The sequence below is a fragment of the Melospiza melodia genome, chromosome Z (assembly GCF_035770615.1).
Source record: "Melospiza melodia melodia isolate bMelMel2 chromosome Z, bMelMel2.pri, whole genome shotgun sequence".
NCBI lineage: Eukaryota > Metazoa > Chordata > Aves > Passeriformes > Passerellidae > Melospiza > Melospiza melodia.
The window spans coordinates 69,839,305-69,864,150 of record NC_086226.1 but is presented as its reverse complement, the minus strand read 5'-3'; the positions used below and the strand labels follow the sequence as shown (position 1 = coordinate 69,864,150).

Here is a 24,846-nt window from a genome sequence, read left to right as displayed (position 1 = left end):
ACCAGCTTGCCAACAACAAATTTCTGTTCTGCCAGTAACTGCTTAAACTGCAAAGAAGCCCCCAGATCCAGGAAAAAAGCAAGTTCTGCTTCTCCATTCTTTTCAGGAAGTACTGTAAGTGCAAACTGTTTTTGTAGAGCAATTTTAAGTGCTAACCTTTGGACGGTCTTCTCTTTTCAAGGCTACTGCTTCCAGTTTTGCTTCATACTCCGCTTGAACTTGGTCCCTTTTCTTCAAAACATTCTATGGGCAAGAGAAAAGAGAGCTGTGAAGGGATCCTCTTGTTCCTTCCCCCAGGCCACAAGAAACTCTAAAGTGATACATCTTCAGTGCCAAGTAAGCCCAAAGTCAGACTTCCAGATATACTTTGTCCTATTTTACAGCATTTAGGGAGTAGCTTTTAATAATGAACAGCACTTGCTCTCCATCAGCCGGCAGGGGCAGATAAAATTCAACATTTGGATAAGCTGGAGGCATGCAATATAGAAGCAATCATGAAACCACTAATATAATCCTGAGCAAGTAAATTCAGTTAATCAGTTGACCTATTACTACCATGAAAAGGATACAAACAAAACCATCAAAGCTGACAAGGACTAACGTAAAGTTTCGGATATCCTCAAGCAGCAGACAGACAACAGCATTGGCTAAGAGACAGGAAGACCATCACAGAAGGTATTACAAATCCCTTTTCACTTGCAAAGACTCTTCAGAATCCTTTAAAGCAAGCTGTCACATTCTAGTGTTAGAGCAAAAGCAAGCCTTTAGTTTAGATCAGTTGGAGGTGGGGGGGGGGGGGTAAGTTGTTGGTTTCATTAAAAAAAAAGAAAATTATGAAAAGGATAATTTACATGAAAAGCACTGGACTGCCTGAGAGAGCTTCTCAAGCAGTAAACATCTTATTGACAGAATATTTTCAAAATAGAGAGCCAAAGATGCTACCCTTAGCTTGTACTAATCCACAAAGAACTTCACCAAGTTTATATTACAATCTTACAGTTTGAAAATAACCAGAGGAATTAGTCTTTCTAAAAAATAAAGAGCTTCCTGTCTGCAAGAGCAGGCAACTTACCACTTCAGGTTTCACAAAGAAATTTTTTAATTACTCTGTTGATGCAAAGTTATTATTAAAAGTGCTCAGAGGGAAGTCAACCAACACTTTCTGTAAGTTTGAAATTCTCTTGCAGCTAACTGGGCTTTGAGTCTTCCCTTCTGCCACCCAGAAGGAATTGTCCCATTAGGACACCAAGTGGTAACTAGTCATTGCAACAGGTCCAGACAAGGCTAGTAACACAGGACTAGTCATGTGCACTGCTGCCTATAGAAACATGCTTTAAAAAAAGTAGCTCCTCTAACAGCCAATCTAGATCTAATTAAGAGCAACAAAGGACATACATATATCTACTAATCATCATCCCTCTCCTCCGTCTTAAGCCAAGAGAAGGTCACCAACGCAGCTGCTCTAGAGTAGGGATGTTCAATCCATTATGAATGGGAATGGCGTTCCATCCACAAAGCTACTATTAGATTAGTCAATAAAAAGAGGGCAAACCTGAAGAATTCACCTTCAAGAGCTCAACTCTCCCTTTTTTTCCAAAAAGGATGCAGAATCATACCACTGGTTGTGTTTGGTTGAAAAACCACAACACTGACCCTTCTTTCTGGAATCTATGCAACTATGTGGGATAGCATTTAAGTGATTGAGGTTACCAATGCAACAAAAGTCTGAGAGATTTAATAGATATTTCTACTTTGTATTGCCTCTTGAACCTGAACCAACTGAAATTTCTTCTGTGGAAAACAATTGCCTCTAGCAATTGCATTTTGTCTTTAGAAGCCTGGAGTTAGTGCAAGAAGCTGAATCCGTATCAGGAGTAGCCAAGGATTAACAGTTATTGGTAAACTGGATTCAATGAACAGGTGTCTTAATTCCCCTTAAGCACTCACGTGCAACTACTGGGGACCACTAATAATGAGCTTGTGAATACAGTTTTAAGTATCCAGTAATGGCTGACCTGTAGGTAATGAAAAAAATACTGCCCTCCCTTTCAGTTGTCCCATATTTTCCTCTGGCACCTCTAAGCAATTTCCTCTGTTCTAGATTGATGCCTTGATGCTTTAGCAGCAATTATGAAAAGCTCTGCATCAAGTATCCTCAAAATTACCACAGACCATGCAATACTCATTAAGGCCTCACTCAGAGGGAAAAAAAGTTTTTTTAAAAAAAAAGTTGGAAGAAACCAAACTCAAAACTGAAAAAACCTCGATCAACACAAACCTCAATCAATTTCAGGTCAGAACTAAACCAGTGGTGTCTGAGCATGGAAGACTTAGCCTAGTTTCAGCAGGTCCTTCACTATTTTGTATGTAGTTGAAACATTCCACCTTGGCCCACACAGCTTCAGGAGCTTGCCATCAGCCTCTTAACACAAATTTAAATTTCAATCCTGTTTGCACACTCCATAGCTTCCTACTGTGACTAAACATCACAAGAGGATCTCTAGTTACTCCATGCCCTTAAAGACACAATTACCTACTAGTGTGGTGCTTGCTTTAAACATGCCTTAAATGTAATGTCCAAGAACATCCCGGGGGATCACGTCACATGATAAACCTTTATAGCAATGTTGAGCAAACAGAAGTCATGTAACATCCTAATATAGGAGATTTTGTCCTCTGCACATGCCTCCCAGGGCAACACCAATGTACATCAGCAAATGTGGTACCACGTTTGCTGACAAGGGCCTCGCTGCACCAGGAACTGAGACATCACCTTGCCATGTAATAGAAACCATAGAATACCAGGCTGGAAGAGACCTCAAGGATTAGCTCATCCTACCCTTCTTGGCAAAAGTACAGTCTAGACAAGATGGATCAGCACCCTTTCCAGCTGGATCTTAAATGTGTCCAGTGTTGGGGAATCCACCACTTCCCTGGACACATTATTCCAAAGGACGATTGTTCTCATTGTGAAAATTCTCCTCTTGTGTTCAATGGAAATGTCCCCAAGAGTAATCTGCACTAATTGTCCTGTTTTTCCATGGGCCTCCTTGTGAAAAGGGAGCTTTAATCATATTTGTACTCAATCCTTAAATACTGGTTAGGTGGTGGTAAGATTTTCCCTAAGCCTTCTTCCTCAAGGTTGAACATACCCAGCTCTCTCAGCCCTTCCTCATACAGCAGGCTTCTCAGCCCCTTGACCATCTTTGTGGTCCTCTTCCAGACCCGCTTCAGCTTATTTGTGTGCAGCAGGAATAAAAAATGAACACAGTTGTGGCCTAACCAGTGCTGAGCAAGGCAAGTAATTTGGAAAGGGTCTCTTCCAGACACTTCCAGCAACATTTTAACTCAAGGACACAACACCAGCTTCTGCCCTGTTCTGCAAATCTTTCAAACAAATCCAGAGGCCAGGCTTCCCTCGAAACAACAAATATTCTATTCAAGCAGAACTACTGTGGTGCAGTTCCCTCAGGCTCTTCTCCTTAGGTACAACAGTGCTCCTGCTTCATACGAATGATATAAACTGCTAATGCTGTAATTCTGTTGGACCCCACAGTGACTCTGCAGTGAAGTAGTGAAGAGCTGAAGCGCAACTAGCTTCAATTCAAAGAAAGATTCTAGGCAGCCACTGGAAGTCTCCTATAGAGTACCATCTGCCAAGCCAATGAAGGGGCAACTCATTGGTTATTGCAGGGTGCACATGTTGTGTACACCCTGCAATACTGACCCTAACTTGATTGAAGAGCAGAGCAGACAGATAATGCTATTCATGCAGTACCCTGCTATTAAACACACCTAGCTTTGTTTTGACTATGAAAATATCCTCTTACTTAATGTATTATTTACTTCCCCACTTTTCCCACAACCACCATTTCTCACTGTTCAAAACAAATGAACTTGCTAATTCCAGGCAAACACGACAGCGCTTTCTGCCACAGGGCTCTCTTTACCTTCATGGACTCAGCATACAATATATATTCCCTAAGCACAGGCAGGAAGTCTTCTGTCATGTCCTCACTGAGCTCTTCAAGAGCTGTGCAGCAATTCCCAATACAAGCAGATACTCCTTCCAGTGGCTCTGATAGCTCAACCTCCAGCCCTCCCCAGGTTGAATAAACAGGTCCATATTCTCGTAGTTCCACCAAGTATTCTACAAGAGGCAGATGAAAAAATAGTTTAACAGAGTAAGAGCAAGGCACAAAGATGAGCAAACACAAAATAGGTGAAACCACACAACAATTCTGAATAACATTAATCCCCACAGGGAGTCAAGGCTTGTGTTACATTAGCTTCTTAATAGACTTAATAGAGCTCTGTGGCTGCACAGGTGACAGGTTCAAGTTGTCTCTTTCTTAACTTACCATTCCTACAGACTTCCAATTCAAAGATTCTTGCATCCATGCAGTAGCCAAGGCCAGTTTTTTAAACATACATAAAACCTAACTCTATTAAGATAGACTTGTAAAGCTTGTCTTCGTCTAGGAATTCCATTTGTACTCCTCCAGGTGGAATCTACAGGTTATCTAACCTGTAATCTTTCAAAAAAAAATTACTCCAGTAAGACAGTAGGTTGGTATAAAAAGTTCAACTTTAAAACAAGATTTAAATTGAGCTAATATCAGATACTGTGTTAGGTTTTGGGCGTTTCTAAAATCTGGAACAGGCATTAGATTTTGCCCTGTGTGTGACTTATTACAGGCCAGAATCATCAACACAAATTGTCATGATCATTCTGTCACCCAGAATAAGACACAGAACATTCGACCTGGAGTATTATGATGGAACACCCTGTGTCCTTACCCAACTGTTCCTTGATGATCCGTTGTGCTATTCTATCAATGGTACCAAGCTTTAGAGAGAATGTGTCCAGATAATCCCCAATGGCTGCAAACTCCAGTGGCCGACTTCTTAATTTGTAGCCTCCTGTAACATATTTGACAGACTCCCCCATCTTTGACAGCAAAGCCATTCCTTGCTTTTTGTAGGCATTAAGATCCTAGGAATTAAAATGAACAAACAAACAACAAAAAAGAAACAAAAAAGAATATGTTTAGGAATACTCACTTATATGTTTAAATATTAATACAGTGAAGGATACTTTCCAGTCAAGATCAAATCTTTTGAAAGCAACAGATTACATGTGACACACAGCCTTGAACAAAGGCTTTCTACAAGCAGTACAGCTGAGCACAGCTTCAAGGCTCCATGGAGATAAATTATGCAGGAGAATAGTATGAAGTACATTAGAAATAAGTAAGTAGGACAACTTTGCATATGGCCATACTTTCCCATTTTCCTGTACTCTCACCAGGGAAGCAAGCTTATTAACAGTTCTGGTTTCACCAAAACATTTCACATCATTCATCTCCACATACTTCTAAGTCAACACCAGTACAATACCAGTATTAAACAGATGCACCAGCTGGCCCTACTAACCTACTACAAAGCTACACACTGCACACCTATTCAGTAAGCAGCCTCCTCACTCCAGTTCTGTGGTCAAACAGGAGGCAGGTGAAGACTGCCAGCAGAAAAAATGCAGCATGAGGAAACCAGCAAAACTTCTCTGCAAGAGAAACTGTAGCTCAGGCTGGGTCAGATGCATCCATCTTGCTGCACAGAAAGTGTAAACCTCCTTCTCACTCCTTTACACATTTGCATAAACCAACTTTCAGATTATCTATGCTAACAAGACTGCTACTCTACAATTTTCATGGGATTTCACCCTAACAGTACACCAGAAAAAAATGGTTTTAGTTAGTCAAAACGTTGACAATGTTTACTTTTACTTCTTCCAGCAGAGGTCAGTATTCAACATCTCAAAACAGGCTCAGGAGCTATAGTTTGGTTATCCTATGGAGTCTGAGGAAGAGATGTGTTAAAACCAAGTAGGCTGTAGAGATCAAGAATTCAGACGTATTACTACAGATGAGACTAAAAGCTTAAGTGTTCTTAAAATAAAAACAAAAAAAACAAATAAACAATAGCCATCTTCAAAACATGTACTATGGTATTCCTTCCCAGTACTTAATGTAAGTCAAATGTAAGCCAGATTAAGAAAACCTGACATCTTAGCAGCTACTGTAATTTTCAATTATGTTTGCATTTAAATGCAATTTAATTTTTTCTTTCTACATGTCATCAATATGAGCTGCAAGCAGTTATCAGAAAAGATCCTTGAACTCAAAATTATTCACTCACTCTCTCAAGCATTCTGGTATGTTACATGTCCAAAGAGGGAATATGTAGAAATGTTGGTCTGTCTTCTTCAACCAGGAGATGATCCTACAACTTCCTGTAGTAACTAAATTCTGAAATCCTAGCACACTGAACTGACACCTCACTGCTCCACTAGACCAGGTTCAAACATTAGAACCAGTCAGCAGAACAGGCATCCTTTCCCCAGGATGCTCTGTAATCTCAAACCAAACTCTTCCTAAAGCAGAGAATGAAGCCCTTGACATTTATTTCACAGGGATGGCAGAAGACAAATACAGCAGCTAAGAAAGCTACATTGTGCTTGGACAGATCAAAAGAGGAACAAGCTATAAGATATTTAAACAAATTCTGCAGTTCTGGCTTGTTTCAGTGAGTAATTTCACCATGGAGGGGAAATAAAAACACTGGAAATTGGTTATTAACAGCAAGCAAAGCATGACCCTGAAGTGAGCTCAAACATCACACTTAAGTGAGCTAGAGTGATGTGACTTTGGAAAGGCATACCTTTACAGCACTTCTCACCCATCTGGGAAAACCCAAGCATAGCTGCAAGTCCTCCTAGTCTTATTTGAAATGCAGTTCTAAAGAAAGCCAAAGAAAATTGCACTATTCCTGCATGAGTCATGCAGAAGAGATGTATGAAATTGTTGGCTGAGAACAAATAAGAATGAGGCCTCCATGCTTAGTTTTGAGGGCACCAAGTGCAAGCAGTTTAAAAAGAACAGACAAGAAAAAAAGAAAGAAATTCACAAGCTTTTGTGCAAGGGAGACATTTCTTCCTCTCCCCCTTCCCTCCTCCCCAAAAGAGGATTTTAAAGTCTACAGTTTTCTGAATATTTCTTCTCTCTTGCATAATAGGATTACATGCTACAAAACAAGAAGGTCTGGAGAATTCAATTTATCAATCTGCAGAGAGGATTCCTCTGCTCTTCAGCACACAGAACCCATACTGTTGTCACACACAAGGGTCTGTCACACACAATAATCAGAGTGCCCAACAACCCTCTGGTGGAAGAGGAAGTTCTGATCTGCTCAGGTAGTTTTGTTAAAGCCTTTTTACCCTCATTTCAGAAGGGACTGCAAAGGTCAACAACTGTATTTGAAAGTTACTGGCTTACCTTAGCTGTGAGAAAGACGTTGAAGTGTTCATTAAAAGACAACACTGGGTGATCAGTTATTCTCTTCAAGAACTTGTCTAATGCTTTCCTCCTTGTCTCCACAAACTCTTCCGAAAAGCGATCAACAACACCCTTCACCACAAATTTTTCAGGAAGAGGCTGTCAGAGATAAGCAAACAGCACAAGATTCAAAAGACCAAAAACTTGCTTCTGTTTTGGAAATTTGGAAATAAACAAAGCAATCAAATTCCAGTCTTAACAGGAACTGAAACATTGTGTTTGTGAACAGGAACCATGCATCAGATGGGAAGCAAGCTGTGCTCAAAATTATCTTTAAACTGGTCTGGCTTAAAGCTAGCCATTCTACTGAGTGGCTTCAGCTGAGAGACACACCAGGGAAGTCAAACAGTACTCAGACTAAGTACTTGTAGCATAGCTTAGATTGTTCTCCCTACTGCTATCCATGTTCAACATCCAGCTCTGAAGAGATGCCAGAAGAGCTGCATACTATTTATAACAGAAGCACACACACCCCCCACCCCCGCCACAACCAGTGCTGAAGCAAGGCTGCCCAGCCTAGGAAACTCAGAAAACTGGACAATTCTACTTCCCACAAACCCTCTATGAACAATTTAGAGCTTTTGCACAGGGCCCTCCTGTAAAAGGCCGACAGCCTTAGTGAGAACACTGAGCAAAACCAAACCAGGGGCTTGACACAGAAAATGGCTGGATCTTTTCTGAAGTGTGAGCACACCTGGTCATCTATCACAGCTGACTTTCCTGAGTATGTTTCTGTAAGTGACAAAAGCCTGATGATACATTCACTTTTACATCTTACTATTTTGAGTCCATCAGTTCATCTCTGCAGTTCAGTTTGACATGTAAGCCCAGACTATCTCCAGACTTGCTAGTTATACAGTCCCCCCGTTACACTTGGATTACAGAATACACAGTACCACTTTGGATGGAAGGTAACTTTTTAAGCTGATGCATGGTTAATTTCAGCTCTAACACTACATGTGCTTTTGTTCTGTCCAGACAGCATAGACTTCAAGATTAATATCAGTTTTAAAATTGTGCTTTGTATTTCATTCTTGTGAACCAGTCCATCTAGACAATCTGCTTACAGTTATGCCAGCAATGACAGCCATTTTCACCCAATTCAGGAATCAGGATTCTCCTCTGCAAAGAGTTTGTCATCTAAAATCTGTGTCAAAAATGGTTAAAGAAAAAAACCCCAAACTATATATATTGCTTTCCCACCATACCCAAGCTCATGTGGGTTGTACATGAAGACTTTATCTCCTAGAAAATACAGCCTGCACAACTTAGCTGCAACAGAGCTACATTTTGACCACTGTATTTGGTTCTTACAATTTAAGACTTACCTGATTATGTTTAGCATTCAAATTAGTCAGTCATTCTAGTTAAACCAGCATAAGGTACACTATCATTAGACTTCTTCAGAAGTATAATACCTTGTGCATTAGTCTTCAGGGAGGAAGAAACTCTCTTCCTTTGCTTTGTAAACTTTAGCTGGGACTCTAGGAAGTCACTACCTCAGCACCATATGCAGGAGAAAAAGAAAAAAGTTTAAAGAAAAAAAAAAGAGGGAAAGGAAGACTAGTCTAAAGAACCATAGTTCAACCGAACACATGCAAACTGGCACTGAGTAATCACTAAAGTTTGAGCATTTGAAGAATGCACCTCTGTTACAGAGACTTCTGCAATTTAACCTGGTTTCAACTATAGCAGTAGGTACATTCCTCTCCATTACAGGCCTCTGGAGGTCCACCTAAAGTCATCACAACACACAGCTAGCAACTGATACCTTGCTTTAACTGTGTGTTAATTATCTACCTTATAGTCTTCCATCTTCCATCTTAATTTACTTTTCCCTACTAAGACAGGCGAGCAGAGTTCATTCCCATCAGAAATGGCTTCAAGTGTCCAAACATGACCATCCCAGGACAAGAAACTTGGCTGTTAGGTTTACCTTTGTAGTCTAGAGACAGAACTGAGATCAGTTTTACTGTCTTTTGAAAGAAAATTTTAGAATGTCTCAGATCTTTTAAAAAGAAGTAACTATCAGAAACTGAAGAGATGAAGAGGAACTCACACTGAGGTTAGTTTTGGCTCCCAAATGTAGGCTATCATGACACACTACACTGATAAGACATATCATTTGCTACAGGAAGATTTTAGGCAGAATCACTATATTGAGATTAGGAAGACAACTCCCTTTTGATAATTTGTTAAAACAGAAGGCTTTCAGGGATTCCAGTATCTATAATTACAAATACAGATAGTCTTAGATTGTCTTGAAACATCTTTTCAGAAAACTCTTGAGCCAGTGCATCTGACACTGCCTTTAGCTTCTATACCTCATCTATTTCTAGACAATAAATGCATAAAGCATTCAGCAGCCTCCCTACCATACCCTGCATGAAGGAGATTATTAGGGGATTCTGTAATTGCTAACTTGTGCATAAAAAGACAAAATCCTTTATCTCCCTTATTAACAGCACATCCTTTCACCTCCAGAATTTCTAGAAGAAATGCACCTAAGATACTGGCTTGTTCTACAGCCAGTTCCACGTCCAGTATTACAGCTACTCATGCAAAGTTTGCTGTTCTGTCTGCAACAAATTCCTGGTAGGAGCAAAGCAGCTTGATTCCCCAGCTATGACTCACCTTCTGCTACTCGACTATTATTTACAGCCTTGCAGGCTTCAGGCATAACTGGCTGCCTGTTAGTGTACCCAAGAAGCAGAAGCTCAATTGTGATTGTTCCAGCTGTTCAGAGAATGGGACGTGAGAAAACAGTATGGGCACATAACACATTACACATGCCTCCACCTTCTGCTCTCAAGCTCACTGTCTTTCTTTTCACTACTGTTCACTAAACGTATTTGCTGGCAGTTAGTGGTGTCACATGATTTTGTGAAGTACTTCTTATCTCTGAAACACTCAGCTATTATTCCACTTGAGGCAAGTCCTAGCATAATTAAGGACTTAAACAGCGCTCAACATAGAGCAACCTAACAATACTTCTCACACAGCCTACTCCTTGCTGAGGGAGGGAGGGCAGAGAAACTTCCACCCCATCACCCATCCCAGGCAAACTAAAGTATGCTAGTAGTGTTGCTATTTCCTGCCAATTCAATTCCTATGGGGCTTTTTAAATGTCTTTGTTCAAAAGGACTGAAGGCAGTGATCTCACAGGGTTCCTATAGCTACATATAAGGTAGGACTAACCTCCTCACATCAAATAAGGTGGTCAGATCACCAGTTTCAGCAACAATGGGTGCAGTAGTTTAGCTAATCTTATTAGGCAAACTTCTGCCTACTGAAGGCATGCAATAGCTACCAAACCAGAGGCTGAGACTTCCAAGTCAGTGCTATTACATGTCAGTGCTATTAAGTGTTAGCACAAGCAGTTTTAAATTACTCTGCAAAACCAGCTCAAAAGGCCATCTTGAAAACTGAGACTAGAACCTGAAGTACCTGTGGCTTTTCATAATTCCTAGATGCTTTGAAATACAGATGTAATAACTGAGTAAACAGATTAAATGTATTCTATTTATGTCACAGCTACTGTAGTCAGCATATGTGTTGCCCTGCAGGAGGTTGACAAAGCTTACCTCTCAGGTGTGCCACTCAAGGCAAGTCTAAGCTTCCTAACTAGTCAGGAACGGGAAGCTAAAGAGAATAAAGTACTGTTTTTTAAACCTAGACACATTGCATCCAAATATTACCCTTGTGCAGATGCACAACTGTCCTTAGAGCAGATTCTTGCTTACTACCTACAGGAATAAGATGTGTTGGCTGAGACTCTTCCAGCTTGTTTCTCAACCAGTCGAAGTCTTGGTACCGCCGACGGACAGAATACTCTGGCAAATCAAACTCTGCTCGCGTGGTCTGGAAAAGAACAGATATAATTAGTGTGCAGCAACTTCAGAGCTTAGCAGCAAATGCAGTACAGCCATCTCTGGCAAGGGTGAAGCCAGACAAACCTTGCAGGGGGGTGTTAATCCCCAAAATTTTGCAGCCAGCATGAGAGAAAGATCCTCTGGTCTTCCAAGAAGTGGAAAAGCAGCAATATGAAAAATGACTGCTTAGAGCTGATGTATTAAGATCTATTTGAAGTTCATCACTTGTTCTGCTCTCATTATGGTAGAAGTCTGTAGAGCAGAAGCACTGTGCACCACATAACTCTCTTGGCAGTTCCAAGATTGCAAAGACTGTATGAGATATTCATTGTGAGGACAAGACTATTTTAACCATCAAGAATTAAAAGTAAAGGTGTTTACTGATTTGTTTATTCTATGACATGCACAATCCACAGGTGAAAAAGTGTTTCACCACTGTCTTGTATTCTAAGACTGATGGGCTTATCACACTCCAAGGTGAAAAGATGAGAACATAAGCCACCGCAAGGTTTGACGGACCATTTTTGTTGACTTCCAAGATGAAGAAACAAGTCTATTTATGTGTATACCCGATTAGATATATTAGTATATTAAATTAAACTTTTAAGATTTTCCTTCTTTAGGGCAAGGTCACTACAAGTTTTAGGGGAAAAAATAAGTATGCAGATAAACTGCTGGCAAGTGTTTTATCCAGTCTTTGAAGAGTCCATAACCTGGATGGTTGACTGTATGGGGCTGCTTGCACAGCATGTACTGCAACTGCCTAAAAGCACTCGTGAAACCATGTACCAACTAGGAGTGTCTGCTGAAGAGCCTGGCATTGCAGGGAGGTGGCCCTTGTAGTTATGTCCCTCTGAGAAGCACAGGCAGCTATACTTCAGTTACTTGCAGCATTATGTCCACCTAGCAATGCACGGCCGGCAGTGCCAGCACACTACATGCCTGCAGCCAGGCATCAAACCCAGCACACTCTGAGGAATACACCAGCAACTCCAGCCTTGAGCTGGCATCCATTCCAGCACCTGATTGCTTTGCTAATCCCAGCCAGTAGCAGCCTTTAAATGCCATCCACCTCTTCACTTGCTCTCTGGATGACTTTAACTCTTCAATTGCTGCATTTTACTCCTACCAATCACCACTGGGGATCCTGTGTAAGTTCTATATATGAAATCTCTTTCTAGGGTGAACTCAGGAGCCTTAGCACAGTATCAACAGCACAGTAGGTCTACAATACTGTAAGCAGCAAGCTGATGTGTCATTACCTATGAAATTGTTTGGCTTCTAGTAAAGGAAGACACAGACAGAAAAAGAAATCAGGATCAGCTCCCCCCTTCTTTGACCTGCTAGCCATAGTAAGCAATATAGAGGTTAGTCCATGGACTAACAAAGAATCCTCATGAACTGGAGCAGTTTTGTTTCTAGATGAGGGACTACCAAGACCCCAGTATCCACTGCAGATCTGTGCTTTACTCAGCTATGCACTTCTGACAGTAACACCAGCTTATTTAACATCAAAGAGTGCCACACTATGAATGTGACTTCTGAGACTTCATTTGAATAATTTTCCCTTGTTTCGAGTAACAGAATGAATGGCTTTATATTTAAAGCCATAATAAATAAAATAAATAAAAAATAAATAAATATAAATGGCTTTAAATATAAAGCCATCTATAAATAAAAGAAAGGGGGGAAAAAAAAGGGTGTGATGAGGCAGTAATAATTCAGTAGAAGGCCGACCTTCTGTGAACTGGCTGTCACTGCCCAATGGCATTTTAAGAGATCACACAGTGAGTGAATGAGAGTAATCAGAATGGCTACACATTACAGTGTCTTATCCTGCAGCATGAGAATGAAGGTAAAGTCTCCCATCTGTTAGCACTGAGAAGCTTATTAACCACTATTCTGCTAACAGTTAAGGAAAACCATATAAGACTGCCTAGGAGTTGGAAAGCAGGGTTAAGTCCCAGTTCACAAATCGTACATTAGCTATAGTTCACCTCTACCAAACCGCTCTTGTTGCCTTTACTTCACAAGCAGAAGTGCAAAGTTTTCTATATATCACATTTTTCCACTGAGATGAAAATACAGCAGCAACATTTCAGTGTTTACTGTGAAGGTTATGAAATCTAGACAGCAAATAAGCTTTGCAAAGACTATTTGGGCAGAACATAAAGGCCCTTCAAGGTTTTAAAGAAACCTCGCTAATTCTGAAAGAATCTGGATCTCAGATCAAACTCTTCATTAGTTTAGCACAAGTTATTTCTTCCAGATTGCACAAAAGAGGAAGGAGGATCCTGCCACAGTCGAAGCAGCACTGAGGAACATGCTCCCTGAGGCAGCTCGGGGTGCAGCTGCAGTGGGAGCTGCAGGCTGAGCTCAGGCCGGGCCAGCCCAGGCACAGAGGCCCTGAGGAGCCCATCCTGGGCACACAAGGGCCCGGGGCCCGTGGCCCAGCCAGGGCACCGGACACTGGGACACGGCAGGAGCCGACGGTCCCACACCTTCCCCTGCTCGGTGAGGGGATAAAAGCCCAGGGGTTCCTTTGTTCTGGGTCCCTCCCCAGAGACACCAGCCCGAGCTGTTTGTTTGTTATTGTGCTGTGATTAAATTATTTTAATGGCTGGGACATTCGAGACTGCTGTGGGAAACCTAGGTATGGAAACCTGGTGCGACTGTGTGAGTGAGGGGGCATAGCTGGGAAGAGGCCTTGGGTCCAGCTCAGGTGGTGCAAGAATGACTGCCAGAGTGGATCCTGGATGGTTGAGCAGGGAAATTTCCATAACAGACAACAAGTAAAGCACCTATGTTTTGAACACAGTTAAATTCCTCCTGCTTTCTCAGCAAGATTCATAAATCTCACCTTGCAAGGACATGTGTTTTTTCCAAAGGAACCTGAGAAACTTACACGGCAGACGTCAACCTCACAAAAAATAATGGGCAAGATGTTTCCAGCAACTTATTGAAAATTCCACCACAGTTCCACTAAGTCAGCACTGCAACACTCTGGGCTCAGTTTTACTTTCTGGAAAGCAGACAGTTACAGACAGTTTTACCTCAATTGCTGGAATAGTTTTGACTAGAGGCAGTATTAAAGCAGTCACCAAGTCTTGGTCTTTCATAAGATTCTTGTCTTCCTTGGAAGGAGTTAACAGCCAAACCTGAAGCTAGCCTATGATGACAATACAAAAATATTTTTTTGCCCTAGTTCTACTCTCTAACTCACCAGACTTGACTGCAGATTCCCCTCCATGTCACTATTTAAGCTTGAGGCAAAATCTTCAACTAGGAAGAGAATGACAGAGAGGGGGAAGGGAAGAAGGCTGGTGTTCTTAGCACTCCAGTATTTCTTTTTGCCTCAAACAGTTTAGCCTATTTGAAAAGACTTCATATCACTTTTACCTGCTCCTCTCTAGGGAATAAAGCTGTTTCATGTGTTCCAAGTAATGTCATGGAAGCATGAGAAGGACAGGAAAGTGAAAACAAGACCTCCACTTGGTCCAATGGCTAGTACTGATTGGTTTCAAAGAGTCTCCCTTCAAGCCTGCAGAGCAACTGCATGACTCTGAGCAATGGCACTCAGCTGTTCAGACCTCCATGGGAAAAGGCACAGAAGAAGGCCTTGCCATCCTAGAAAGTACAATGAAAATGAAGTTACAAGTACACTTATTTATGTTTTCTCAGGAGAGATGACTGCATGACATATGGTCAAGCTTTACTTTCCCTTTTCTTCCTAAAAAAGGACTCTGTTTCGTAAAGTCTCCCTAAAATGCACCTCCATCTATCTGAAGGACACAAAGACACTTCAATCATCACAGTCATGACCCATTAAGTTCCACCACAACTTCTACCTACCTTTACAGTTTCACTAGCTCCCCTGTGTAAGGAAACTGCTTACTAACTTGCATTAGTAACTGCATTAGCAAGATGAACACAGGATGAGAGAGAATCAAGGAAGTCAGTCCTGTATTGCTTTCTTGTTAGCTGAAGGATTACCATTACATTCTTTAAATGTGTTCATCCACAAGACAGGCTAGGGAATGCTACCTGGCTCTTACTAGGGAGCTGTGAAAACAGGTACACAAGCAGGATCAGGTAAACTGCTAAGTCTTCCTTTGCAAGCCAATGTTTTGACCCTTCCTCAGACACCACCACCTGCTGACAAAGGTATGAGAAGATGAAAAGCACGGGGCATACTGCAAGACTTTTTTTTTCTATTAGAATGAAGGATGTGTAAAAACAAAGAGAGAAAAAAAATCCACACAACACAAATGAGACTGTGATCAGTCTATGCTTTTCCCTACAGTGGTATCCTGTCACAACCACACATTACAGCATTAGTAATTCCCCTGCTGATGCTGCTTTTCAGCCTTCAGAATAACTCATTCTATGACCTATGTTTATCCAAACCTTTGAGGTTCCAGAAGCATTCTCCAGTAGAGAAGAAAAAAAACCCAGCCGTCCCTGCCTCCTAATTCAGAGTCACCAGAGAGGCCTCAGACTTCTTTCCTGCAAGGCTATAAGGGAGGTGTTGCGAAGGCTCCTCATCTCACTCCATGAATTATTCTTGTGCAGATTTTTTGCCATGTTTAATCACTGCTTGCAGATACAATGGCTAATTGGCAATTAGCTTGTCACCGAACACACCTTGTTTGTAGGGCAAGAATCGGTTACACCATTAATACTGTTAAATCTTGAACAATGATAGTCCTAGATAGTCTTAGAGGTTCTGACCCTAGAGATTAACCAGAAGTTTCCACAAATAATAAAACTAAAGAGATGAGGATTTCATGGTGATTCAGAGCAACAACTTACTCAGTTTCATAACTGCATTGCAATGGTATGATATAGCAGATTCATGTGCTACAATGAGACCCAAAATAAAACAAGTATTAATAGACAGGCAGGTAGATATCAAAATCAGAAGTATAGAATTATTTTTTAAATAAGAAAAGAGACATGGTTTGGTAATACTTCTGATCTAAATATGGTAAAGACCTTGGCCACGTTTCAGAGTTCTGCTTTAAAAAGAAAAGGAACCCTTGAACATTAGGATTTCCAAGCATAGGAACATTATTAGGGCGCCACTATATAGAAATATTTTATATTGGCAGAATAATTTGAATCTTAATTTAAGAGAGAAACAACATTAGCCAATTTTAGCCATTTCTCTGTGGAAAGATGTATTTTTTTTTTGTGGTTCCTATTCCTTCTGATGAAGTAATAGTTGAAGGGTAAACTGTTCCAAGTAAAAAAAGATACAATGTTTCCTGCAAGATTAAGACTGTTAAGAGTAAAAATGAATGACAGAACTGTATTAAATGTGCAGGAAGAGATAGTTACTATTTTAGAGAAACTCCATTTTCTCCTGTGCAGTCTGAAAGTGAAACTTTGAAGTGGAGATTTGGAAAAAAATTATCTGTGGCCTGTAAAGGTTCCTCATCTCCATAGAAAATATTTGCTCCAGTACATACTGCCGTCTAAGTGGGCTGGAGGAATGTTAATCTTTCTGGACAAATATATCAAGTATACTACCAGTAATGTTACTGAACACCTTTTGCCTTGGTAACTACAAGTGACCAAAGCAGATGTCAACATCACCTAGGAGCTCATTATAATAAGAATGAGTTAGTTAAGAGGAATCAATATTTCAGCTATGAACGTAGTGGACTTTTCAGATCACTTTTCATATAAATATATATATATTACATTCATGACTGAACTACAACAGGTGCTGAAATAATCTCCAGCCACTTTTGGTTGGCAGCAGCATTTTCAGGCTACTTCATTTTATAATCAGGTGTAGAGCTATCTGAACCAGCAACTGCATGAAAGCTAGTTTACAGCTGAGGATCAAGACTATGATTTTAGTGGATAACAGACAAAATGTAGAAAACACTTCCAGCAACAAGCTTAAAGCATTTCAGAAAAGGATAGACACAAAAAATGAGATGATTAACAGTGAACGAGTAACAAGGCACATTCACCTTAAGGGAACCCAAACCAAGTGAGTGTCAGATTACTTAAATGAACAAACTGTGAAGTTAATGAAAGAAACTGGCCTTGCAAGTTTACGAACAGTTCTATTTAGGAATCTGAGACAAAAAAGAAAAAATAAACCTACGTTGACATGTTAAAAGCTTTTTCCACAATTTCAGACACTGAAGTAAGTTCTGCTAAGAAAAGTCACATCTTCAACAAGGTACCAAAAGACACTAAGTTCTTGTCCTTAAGACAGGAAAACAGCGCAAGATGTGAATATCCAGCATGACCTCCAGTTATTCCACAAAGAAAGAAGTACTAGAAAAGAGAATATTGCTTTGTACCTTTGTTGTAACCCTGTATGTAATATATGTCTCCATTGTGCACACGTGTTTTTTGGGATCATCAACAGTAACAAAGAGGTCTCTAGTTTCCACATCCAAGTCATCATCCAACTGCAGTCTGTTGAGGAGAGATGAGGAGGAGGCTGGGCTAGAAGTGTCCACAGGTGTGCCATTGGGCAGGCTGAGATCCTGTATTGGAGAGAAAAAAAAAAAAAAAAAAAAAGGAAGTTTTTAATAAGCTTAACAGATTCAAGGTAAAACATAGTATTTTCAAAGACACCATAGACAAGCTTCTCTGATACATTATAAGGGTTGTTTGTTTCAGCATCTCCAAGGACCACCCTTTTCCAGGACACCTGGGCAACATACTAAAGTCTTCAAGCATTAAACTGAGGATAAAGCACATTACCAATATACCTTCCCTAAGTACAGCACAACCTGCTTTCAATTCCTAAGGAAGGACAGCATTGCTGAACCAACACTTCCTGGTGAGACTGAGCCAACCTAGACTGAAAACAAAACAGCTAGGCAAATCAAGAGACCTTACAAGACAGGTTTCAGGCGAAATGGCAACAGTTCAGTTGTCTGGAATGCAGTTAGCTTTCGCCTCTACAGACTCCTATGGTGGAGGAAGGAGCAAAACTTCCATCAGAGGCCTCCTATCCCGTGTATTAACCTCCACACATGTTGACAGCAGCCAGAGTCTGAACTGCCATCACTGCAGCACGCAACAGTCACGGATCATACTCTCCCGCACAAGAGTCTAGGCACACCTCCTTTTTGGAATCCTAAAGCAAATGAAAACACTACTTTTTCCTTGGAGAGGCCCTCATTCCCATTCTCCCCAGCCTAAGAGTGTCATCCAGCACCTAGAGAAGAGAGAGGCCAAAAGATCCAGCAAGTTGCTATTTTAGGAAGAAAAATACAGCAAAACAACTTTCTAGCCAGCTTGGTACATCCACACACCTTCAAATCTCACACTTCAATACAAACCAACTACTCCATAACAGCAGTTATTGCATGTGAAAAATGTGTATTTTGTGATTGGCTTTTCTCAAATATTAAAATGAATATTATATGTGTGGTGTTAGAAAGTAATGTTGTGGTGTTAGAAAGTATATGTGTGGTGTTAGAAAGTAATGTTGTATTAATTCCCTTAAGTACTGTGTAAATTATAGTTTTAGGTTATAAAAAAATGTTAAAATAGAAACTATGCTATGTAGGATACTTTTTTTAAAGAAAGGACTTGCAGTGAGAAAGCAGCCACCAGACACCTAAATCTTTCGGAGAAAAAGAATTTATTGCCCTCTTATCAGAAGAAATGAACTTCTTCCCACCTTGAAGGCGCTGTTAGGATTCCGAGGAAGAAGCTGATGACCAGACAGAATCCTTTGTTTGAATGTAATTTATGCATCATGTATGAAGTGTATGAATATGCAAGCTATTGCTTTTAAGGGTTAATCCTCTGTTAACCCTAACGGGTGTCCTTTTTCAGGCTCGTGCTGCCCAGAGAAAGGTACCCAGACGTCCATAACTCTTTGTTTCTATTGTCTCATATTGTACTAATTCAAATTGTCCAAATTATTATTACTCTAATTGTATTATTACTCTAAGTGTATACTATTTTTATAACCATTTTATTACTATTAAACTTTTCATATTTTAAAAAGAAATTGTTGGTGTTTTTCACATTGCACTTGCATAAATATCACAGCAACTTAACACGTTTTTTGCTCTGGTTTTATAGAAGAGGGAGCTGTCAGTGTGTGACAAGTTGTACAGAGGAAGTCCTAAGGATCAATGGCTCTTCTTTTCAGAGAAGACAGAACAGTTTTTTGTTTGCATCTTTTTAATAGTAGCACAGGAATAGATTTATCCACAGAATGATTTCCCTTCTTGCTAAACAGAGAAACATCACTGCAGCTAAGCACCACATTAACTAGAAGTGTTTTAGTTACACAATTACTTCCAAGACCCAACTTCACACAAGTGGCCAGACAAAACGTAACATCTTAGCAAAGCAATCACATGTCAATGAGACCCCTTCTGTTCATCAATGCTCCTTTAGCCAAAGGTACAGAATCACAGGCAAGAGCTTTGAGGTAAAGTTACTTAAAAAGGTCAGCTTTTGATAATGGCTAAAATCACAGCTAAGTTTCTACCAGTCATTGTCCATCATCATGGGTGTACTGGGATTTCATGAAGAGCCATGTTGCAGTACTGCAGAACTGTGGCAGCATTGGTCTTCACCTTGAGGGCTGCCTTATGAAGTAGAGAAAATAATTGTTTAGCCTAGACATTTTGGGAAAGGGGTAATCTAAACTATTGTGTACTAAGTGAGGTTAGATATGTTCCCTCAGCTAATGTACAGAAGCAGCTGCCAACAAATGGATGGTTTCACATTTAACTGGCAGGTGAGCAAGACAGGAAGTCAGGCACTCAAATGCTCTCAGGAGGGCAAAAGAGCAGGAGGAGCACAGCATAGCTTGCCAGCTCAGACATGAGGTAGACACTTCAAACTACACAAGCACCTCACTCAGATTCAGCATAGGAGGAACATGTACAACAGGAGGAAGCAATGGCACAGTAACTCAGTAGATAAGAAGTTCTGTTGAAATTACACAAACAGAATAAGCTGTAGATAGGATAAGGTTAACAACAGGAGATGGATTCAGAAAATCTGCAGTTCATCTAGACAAGAGAATTTGGCTGAGCAGAGTAAAAAGCAAAGCAAACCTTGGGATACCACAGTAGCTTCATACCTTCATACCACAAGAAGACAAATTTGTTTCTGTTTCCAAAGCAAAAGACAGCTCACCATTGCCCATGTGCATTGAGCATTAACGTACAACTTGCACCAGAACTACAGCCAGTCATATTCTAGGCTTTCAATAGGACAATTAACTTGCAAAAACAGCTTAAGCCTGATTCCACAGGAGATCTCAAAAGCTTGTAATAAAACTTTTCCAAAGTTTTTTCCAAAACTTTTCCAAAAGAGAGCTTAAAGCATGTGATGGAATCTGCTTAAAATATGAGAATCTAGAAAAAGAACCAAAGATGGAGCTTGCAGTCAGTTAGCTGCTAGCCAGTTAGTATGAAGATAGCACTTTCCTCACTAATTCTCTTGGGAAGTTACAATAACATACGAGTACGTCTTGCACATTTTCAGCAGCACAGAAGTCTGTGAAGGTTTGAATTCACTTCATTTCACTTGAGTGTATTCATGCAGTCATGGGTCCTCTGGAATGTCTGGGGTGTTAAAGGCTGTGATAGCTCTATATTGGATGAAAACACTCCAGACCTACATCAAGCAAAGCTTCTGTACCAGCAGTGGCTCAAATCAGGAGAGCTGCTAGCTGTGGTGGCGGGGAAAGGAGAGATGATGTGTTACTGTGCTGTACTGCCTCATCTGCAGGATCCTCCCCTGGAAGACAGCTGGCATCATACCCTGATACTTGGCTACTTTTCAGTAGATGAAAGCCAAGTTAGAAGCTAACTATTTCTCCTCCTGAAAGGGTGCAACCTCCTAGATAAGTGCACTAGAAACAACACATACAGCTGCTGAATCCTCATTTAACAGTACGCAGGATCAGTTTTGCTGAAGTCTTATGCTATTGCTTGAAAGATACAGGCTTTGAAGTATGACAGCAAGATACCTCAGGCTGTAATCCCACCATTAGAGCATCTCCATGTCATGTTAATTTCCCAGCCATTCTTCCATGAGACTTGGGTGATTTAATTTTTTTCTTTTTTTGATATTCAGGAAACAAGACTGCAGCATTTGTGTTAGTCTGCTTTTACCACAGGAAGAGGAGTATGTCCTGCAGAGCCGAGTAGGAAATGAGATATGCAGCCACTGTGTTTCTACCTGTTGGTAGAACTATCATACCCACAAGCATCTGAAATACTAGCTAGTATTACCCATTTTATATAAACAAGCTAGCAAGCTGTGTCTGACTTCAGTGCCAGTGGCTCATGCATCAGCTTCACCTTTAGGGCACCGAGTAGCTGCCCATCCATGTTTTAAGTAACTCTCTGAGGTAGTATTCTAAGAGACCAGCACAGTCCAGGTCACAGCAGGCACCTACTGCTTTCAAAGCCTTTTGTCAAAGTACCTGTTACTCACAGTACTCAGTCTGCCATAAAGCTGAGCAGTCCCACAGCAGAGAGGAGGGGAGGCTGCTCCTGGTTAGCCAGGCAAGGTGGCTTGGAGAACATGTTTTGCCAAGACCTTCTTCACTTCTTAGTGAGCATCCACAAAGACTTTCCCGAAGTTTCAAAGTTTTTTTCAAAGTAAAGAGTAAAGATCCTTAGTCTCTGTTCCCCACTTCCTCAGGACAGTCTAAACAGCTTTGTCATCTGTTGAAGTAGGTCAGGTCAAAGTGTAGCAAGGCCTGGATCACAACCTATAGTAGATACAGTATGATATTCAGACTATCAGGTTCATGAGCTACTGGTTCTTGCATACAGCTGTGAAACAACCACAAGAGCAGGCTTTTCATGCATTCCTAGGAAGTTCCCAGAATTCCTCAAGACACTTGAATTTATGGGTACAGAAGTCAGGTGATTTTAGCAGCATGTTTGGTATCCTACAGTACCAGGCAAGTAGGACTGAACTGCCTGTGCTGGAAATGCAACCTGGCAACTATGCAGGCTGCCATCTGGTAAAGCTGCTTCACATTACTCTGCTAAATCATGCTCTCCAAACACCTTGACTAGTCAGCCAGCCCAGAAACAGATATTAAATCTATCAAGAAGTTCACTTCATCCAAACATAAAATTCAACTGAATTTTCTATACTAGAAGTCTGTATGTGAGATTCAAAATTAGTTGGGAAGTTTCCAACTGTTGACATCTTCTCCCAGGAGATTTTCCACAACTCCATTTACAGAGCAGTTTGGATCCACACAAAGCAGAAACTTCAGGAGCTTGGTATTCAGTCTTCTGGATGGCAGCCTCCCCCCAGGGAGCAGTCTGCCAGAGAAAACATCCAGGATTCAACCTTAAGGGCCTAAATTTCCATAGGTATTGTTTTATTGTGAAGACCATGGAGTCTTCTGCTGAGTTACATGCAACTACAGTTGTAAAGTTAATACTACAGTTTACAGAAACTGAATGCTAGTTTTCACCTATCCTGCCTGAGCAAGTGTACAGCTTAACCAGACAGCTTTGCTGTCAAAGCAGCAGTCCATGAAGAAGCAGAAGATGTGGCTCAGTCAGGTCTTCCAAGCATGAATAAACTCACCTCTGCAAAGAGTCACCCTGAACCCATGTGATGCTGTGGGCACACTGCTCCCATTTAACAAGTATTGTGTGACACTAAGAGACATTTAGAAATGTTGCTGTTTAGAGGTGCACTTAACCCTAAATTCCCCTGCATAACTTAGAGACCTGAGAGCCAGGCCTATACCGCTCCTAGAACCCCATTGCTTTGCTTCCAAAATTCAGAGTGCTGCAGACTTTCTCCTTCTGTTTCAAGGTGTTCCATTGCTTTTTGCCATTCATTTCACAGAGACACAATGACAGAGCCATGTTAAGCAGACAACAATTCCACACAATTATAGCTGGGTTTTGGAACACTCTTATCTTCATACCTTCAGTACTTGACAGTAAGTCATAGGGGAATGGCAGCCAGTGACTGGAAAACCAAAGTGGTTTAGACACAAACATTCCTGAGGGCACTATAAAAGCTTACATGAACTTGGCTTTCACACCTCTATTCATAACACTCCTTGTCTTATCCCAGCAAGTTTTGAATGCAGGTATTTTTTGTATAGGTCAACTCCATATAGAAAGAAAAAGCACTTCTGCATCTTCCCGTACACCTAGATTAGCTCATCCATGTACAGTATTCTATCAGAAGACCCACCTGTTTAGTGAAATTTCAGTCTACACAATACTATTATTCAATACCAGCTAGATACAGAACAACAGAAGAAAATGCATTCACTTCCCCTTTACATATGTTCAATTTCCTTCTCTATCAGGCAGGAAGATCAGATTTTGTTTTTTAGAAGTCACTTCTGTTTCTTCACATGTCTGAGGCAGTACATGTCCCAGCCTCTTGCACTTGCTTTTGAACAGTAATTTACGGCACCAAAGTGGGCACACAGAGTGCAGAGAAGAGAGAATGCTGTGGACACAGAAGGGATGGAAAGAACAAGGCAGTCATACTCAACTGGGTTTAAAAAAAAAATCCCCACAGTTAAATGCCAAAAACCCTGTTCATTTTCAAGAAGAACCATGTTCCTACACTGATCCACAAATAAGACAGTGCTAAATTGTTTGACAAAAGCTGAAGAACTGTGATAATAAATTTCTACTCTAGACCTACCGTCCTGGAAAAGGGTAAATTGTCACATGTGCCAGCTCCTGATATCCTTCTCCAGTAATGGAAGGGATGGTACACTTTATGTGGATGTACTCACAAGGAACAAGATGATACTTTCCAAAGAGGTCAGTGGTTTCCATTATGATAATCATCTAAAATCAGACTGTAAGGTTGAGGCCATTTTAAGAGGAACAGAGAGTAAGAACAAATCAAAAGGAATCCCTCTTGCTCTTAAAATGTGTCAGTAGAGGAGGAACAATAATAGGTTGCTGAGGACCCAAGCGAAATTTAAACTTCTTAGCTGTGAAGGGTATTATGAACCGAGTCTGTGGGCTCTGCAGGGTCAGGCAGAAAATACCCAATTTAACAGGGCCACGCTTCATCTCTAAAGTTTCAGCAATACAACTGGTGTTTTGCTCATCTAGCCAAAAATCCACTACATAAAGACTAGACCAATTTGCTCTCAGAATATTTTAAACAAGTGTCCAAGTACAACATGCTGCCAAGCCGTAAGTCTGGTGACTTTGCTCTGGTGTTCATCATTTGAACTACTATTTCTGCTCTGTAGGTCAGATTTGGCTAGAGACACATTCCTCAGCATCCCTGGAAAAAAAAGGAATTTAAGAGGCAACAGCTAATCATGATGGCCTGCAGTTTGGCACTGCTTAAGGCCTGGGATCATTCTTGCTTATACAGGTATCATACTTGGAATAGTGCTTCTTTCCATTTCAGCTGGACAGAAACACTGAAACAAGCTTCACAGAGGCACCACATGGTTGACACAAGCATTTTCCAAGCCTTCTCATGTAGGTCATGGGATTCACACCTTGTTTCTGAGGTTAACAGCCAAATTTCATAGGATAGATTATTTTACTTTGTAGTTTGTTTTCTAATAAGTCATCCCAGTTAAGCTAAACAGAAGA

General features: G+C 40.8%; 1 protein-coding gene across 1 annotated transcript in view; it reads right to left on the bottom strand.

The window, feature by feature from the left end:
* Nucleotides 1–24,846, bottom strand: part of SNX30 (sorting nexin family member 30) — a 47,867-nt gene that overhangs the window by 7,874 nt on the left and 15,147 nt on the right. The window contains exons 2-7 of the mRNA XM_063181275.1: nt 17,593–17,781; nt 11,148–11,258; nt 7,338–7,496; nt 4,801–4,996; nt 3,951–4,150; nt 157–243 (exon numbers count right to left, since the gene is read on the bottom strand). Coding sequence (XP_063037345.1) covers nt 157–243; nt 3,951–4,150; nt 4,801–4,996; nt 7,338–7,496; nt 11,148–11,258; nt 17,593–17,781 — 942 coding nt within the window. The remainder of the gene's footprint in view (nt 1–156; nt 244–3,950; nt 4,151–4,800; nt 4,997–7,337; nt 7,497–11,147; nt 11,259–17,592; nt 17,782–24,846) is intronic.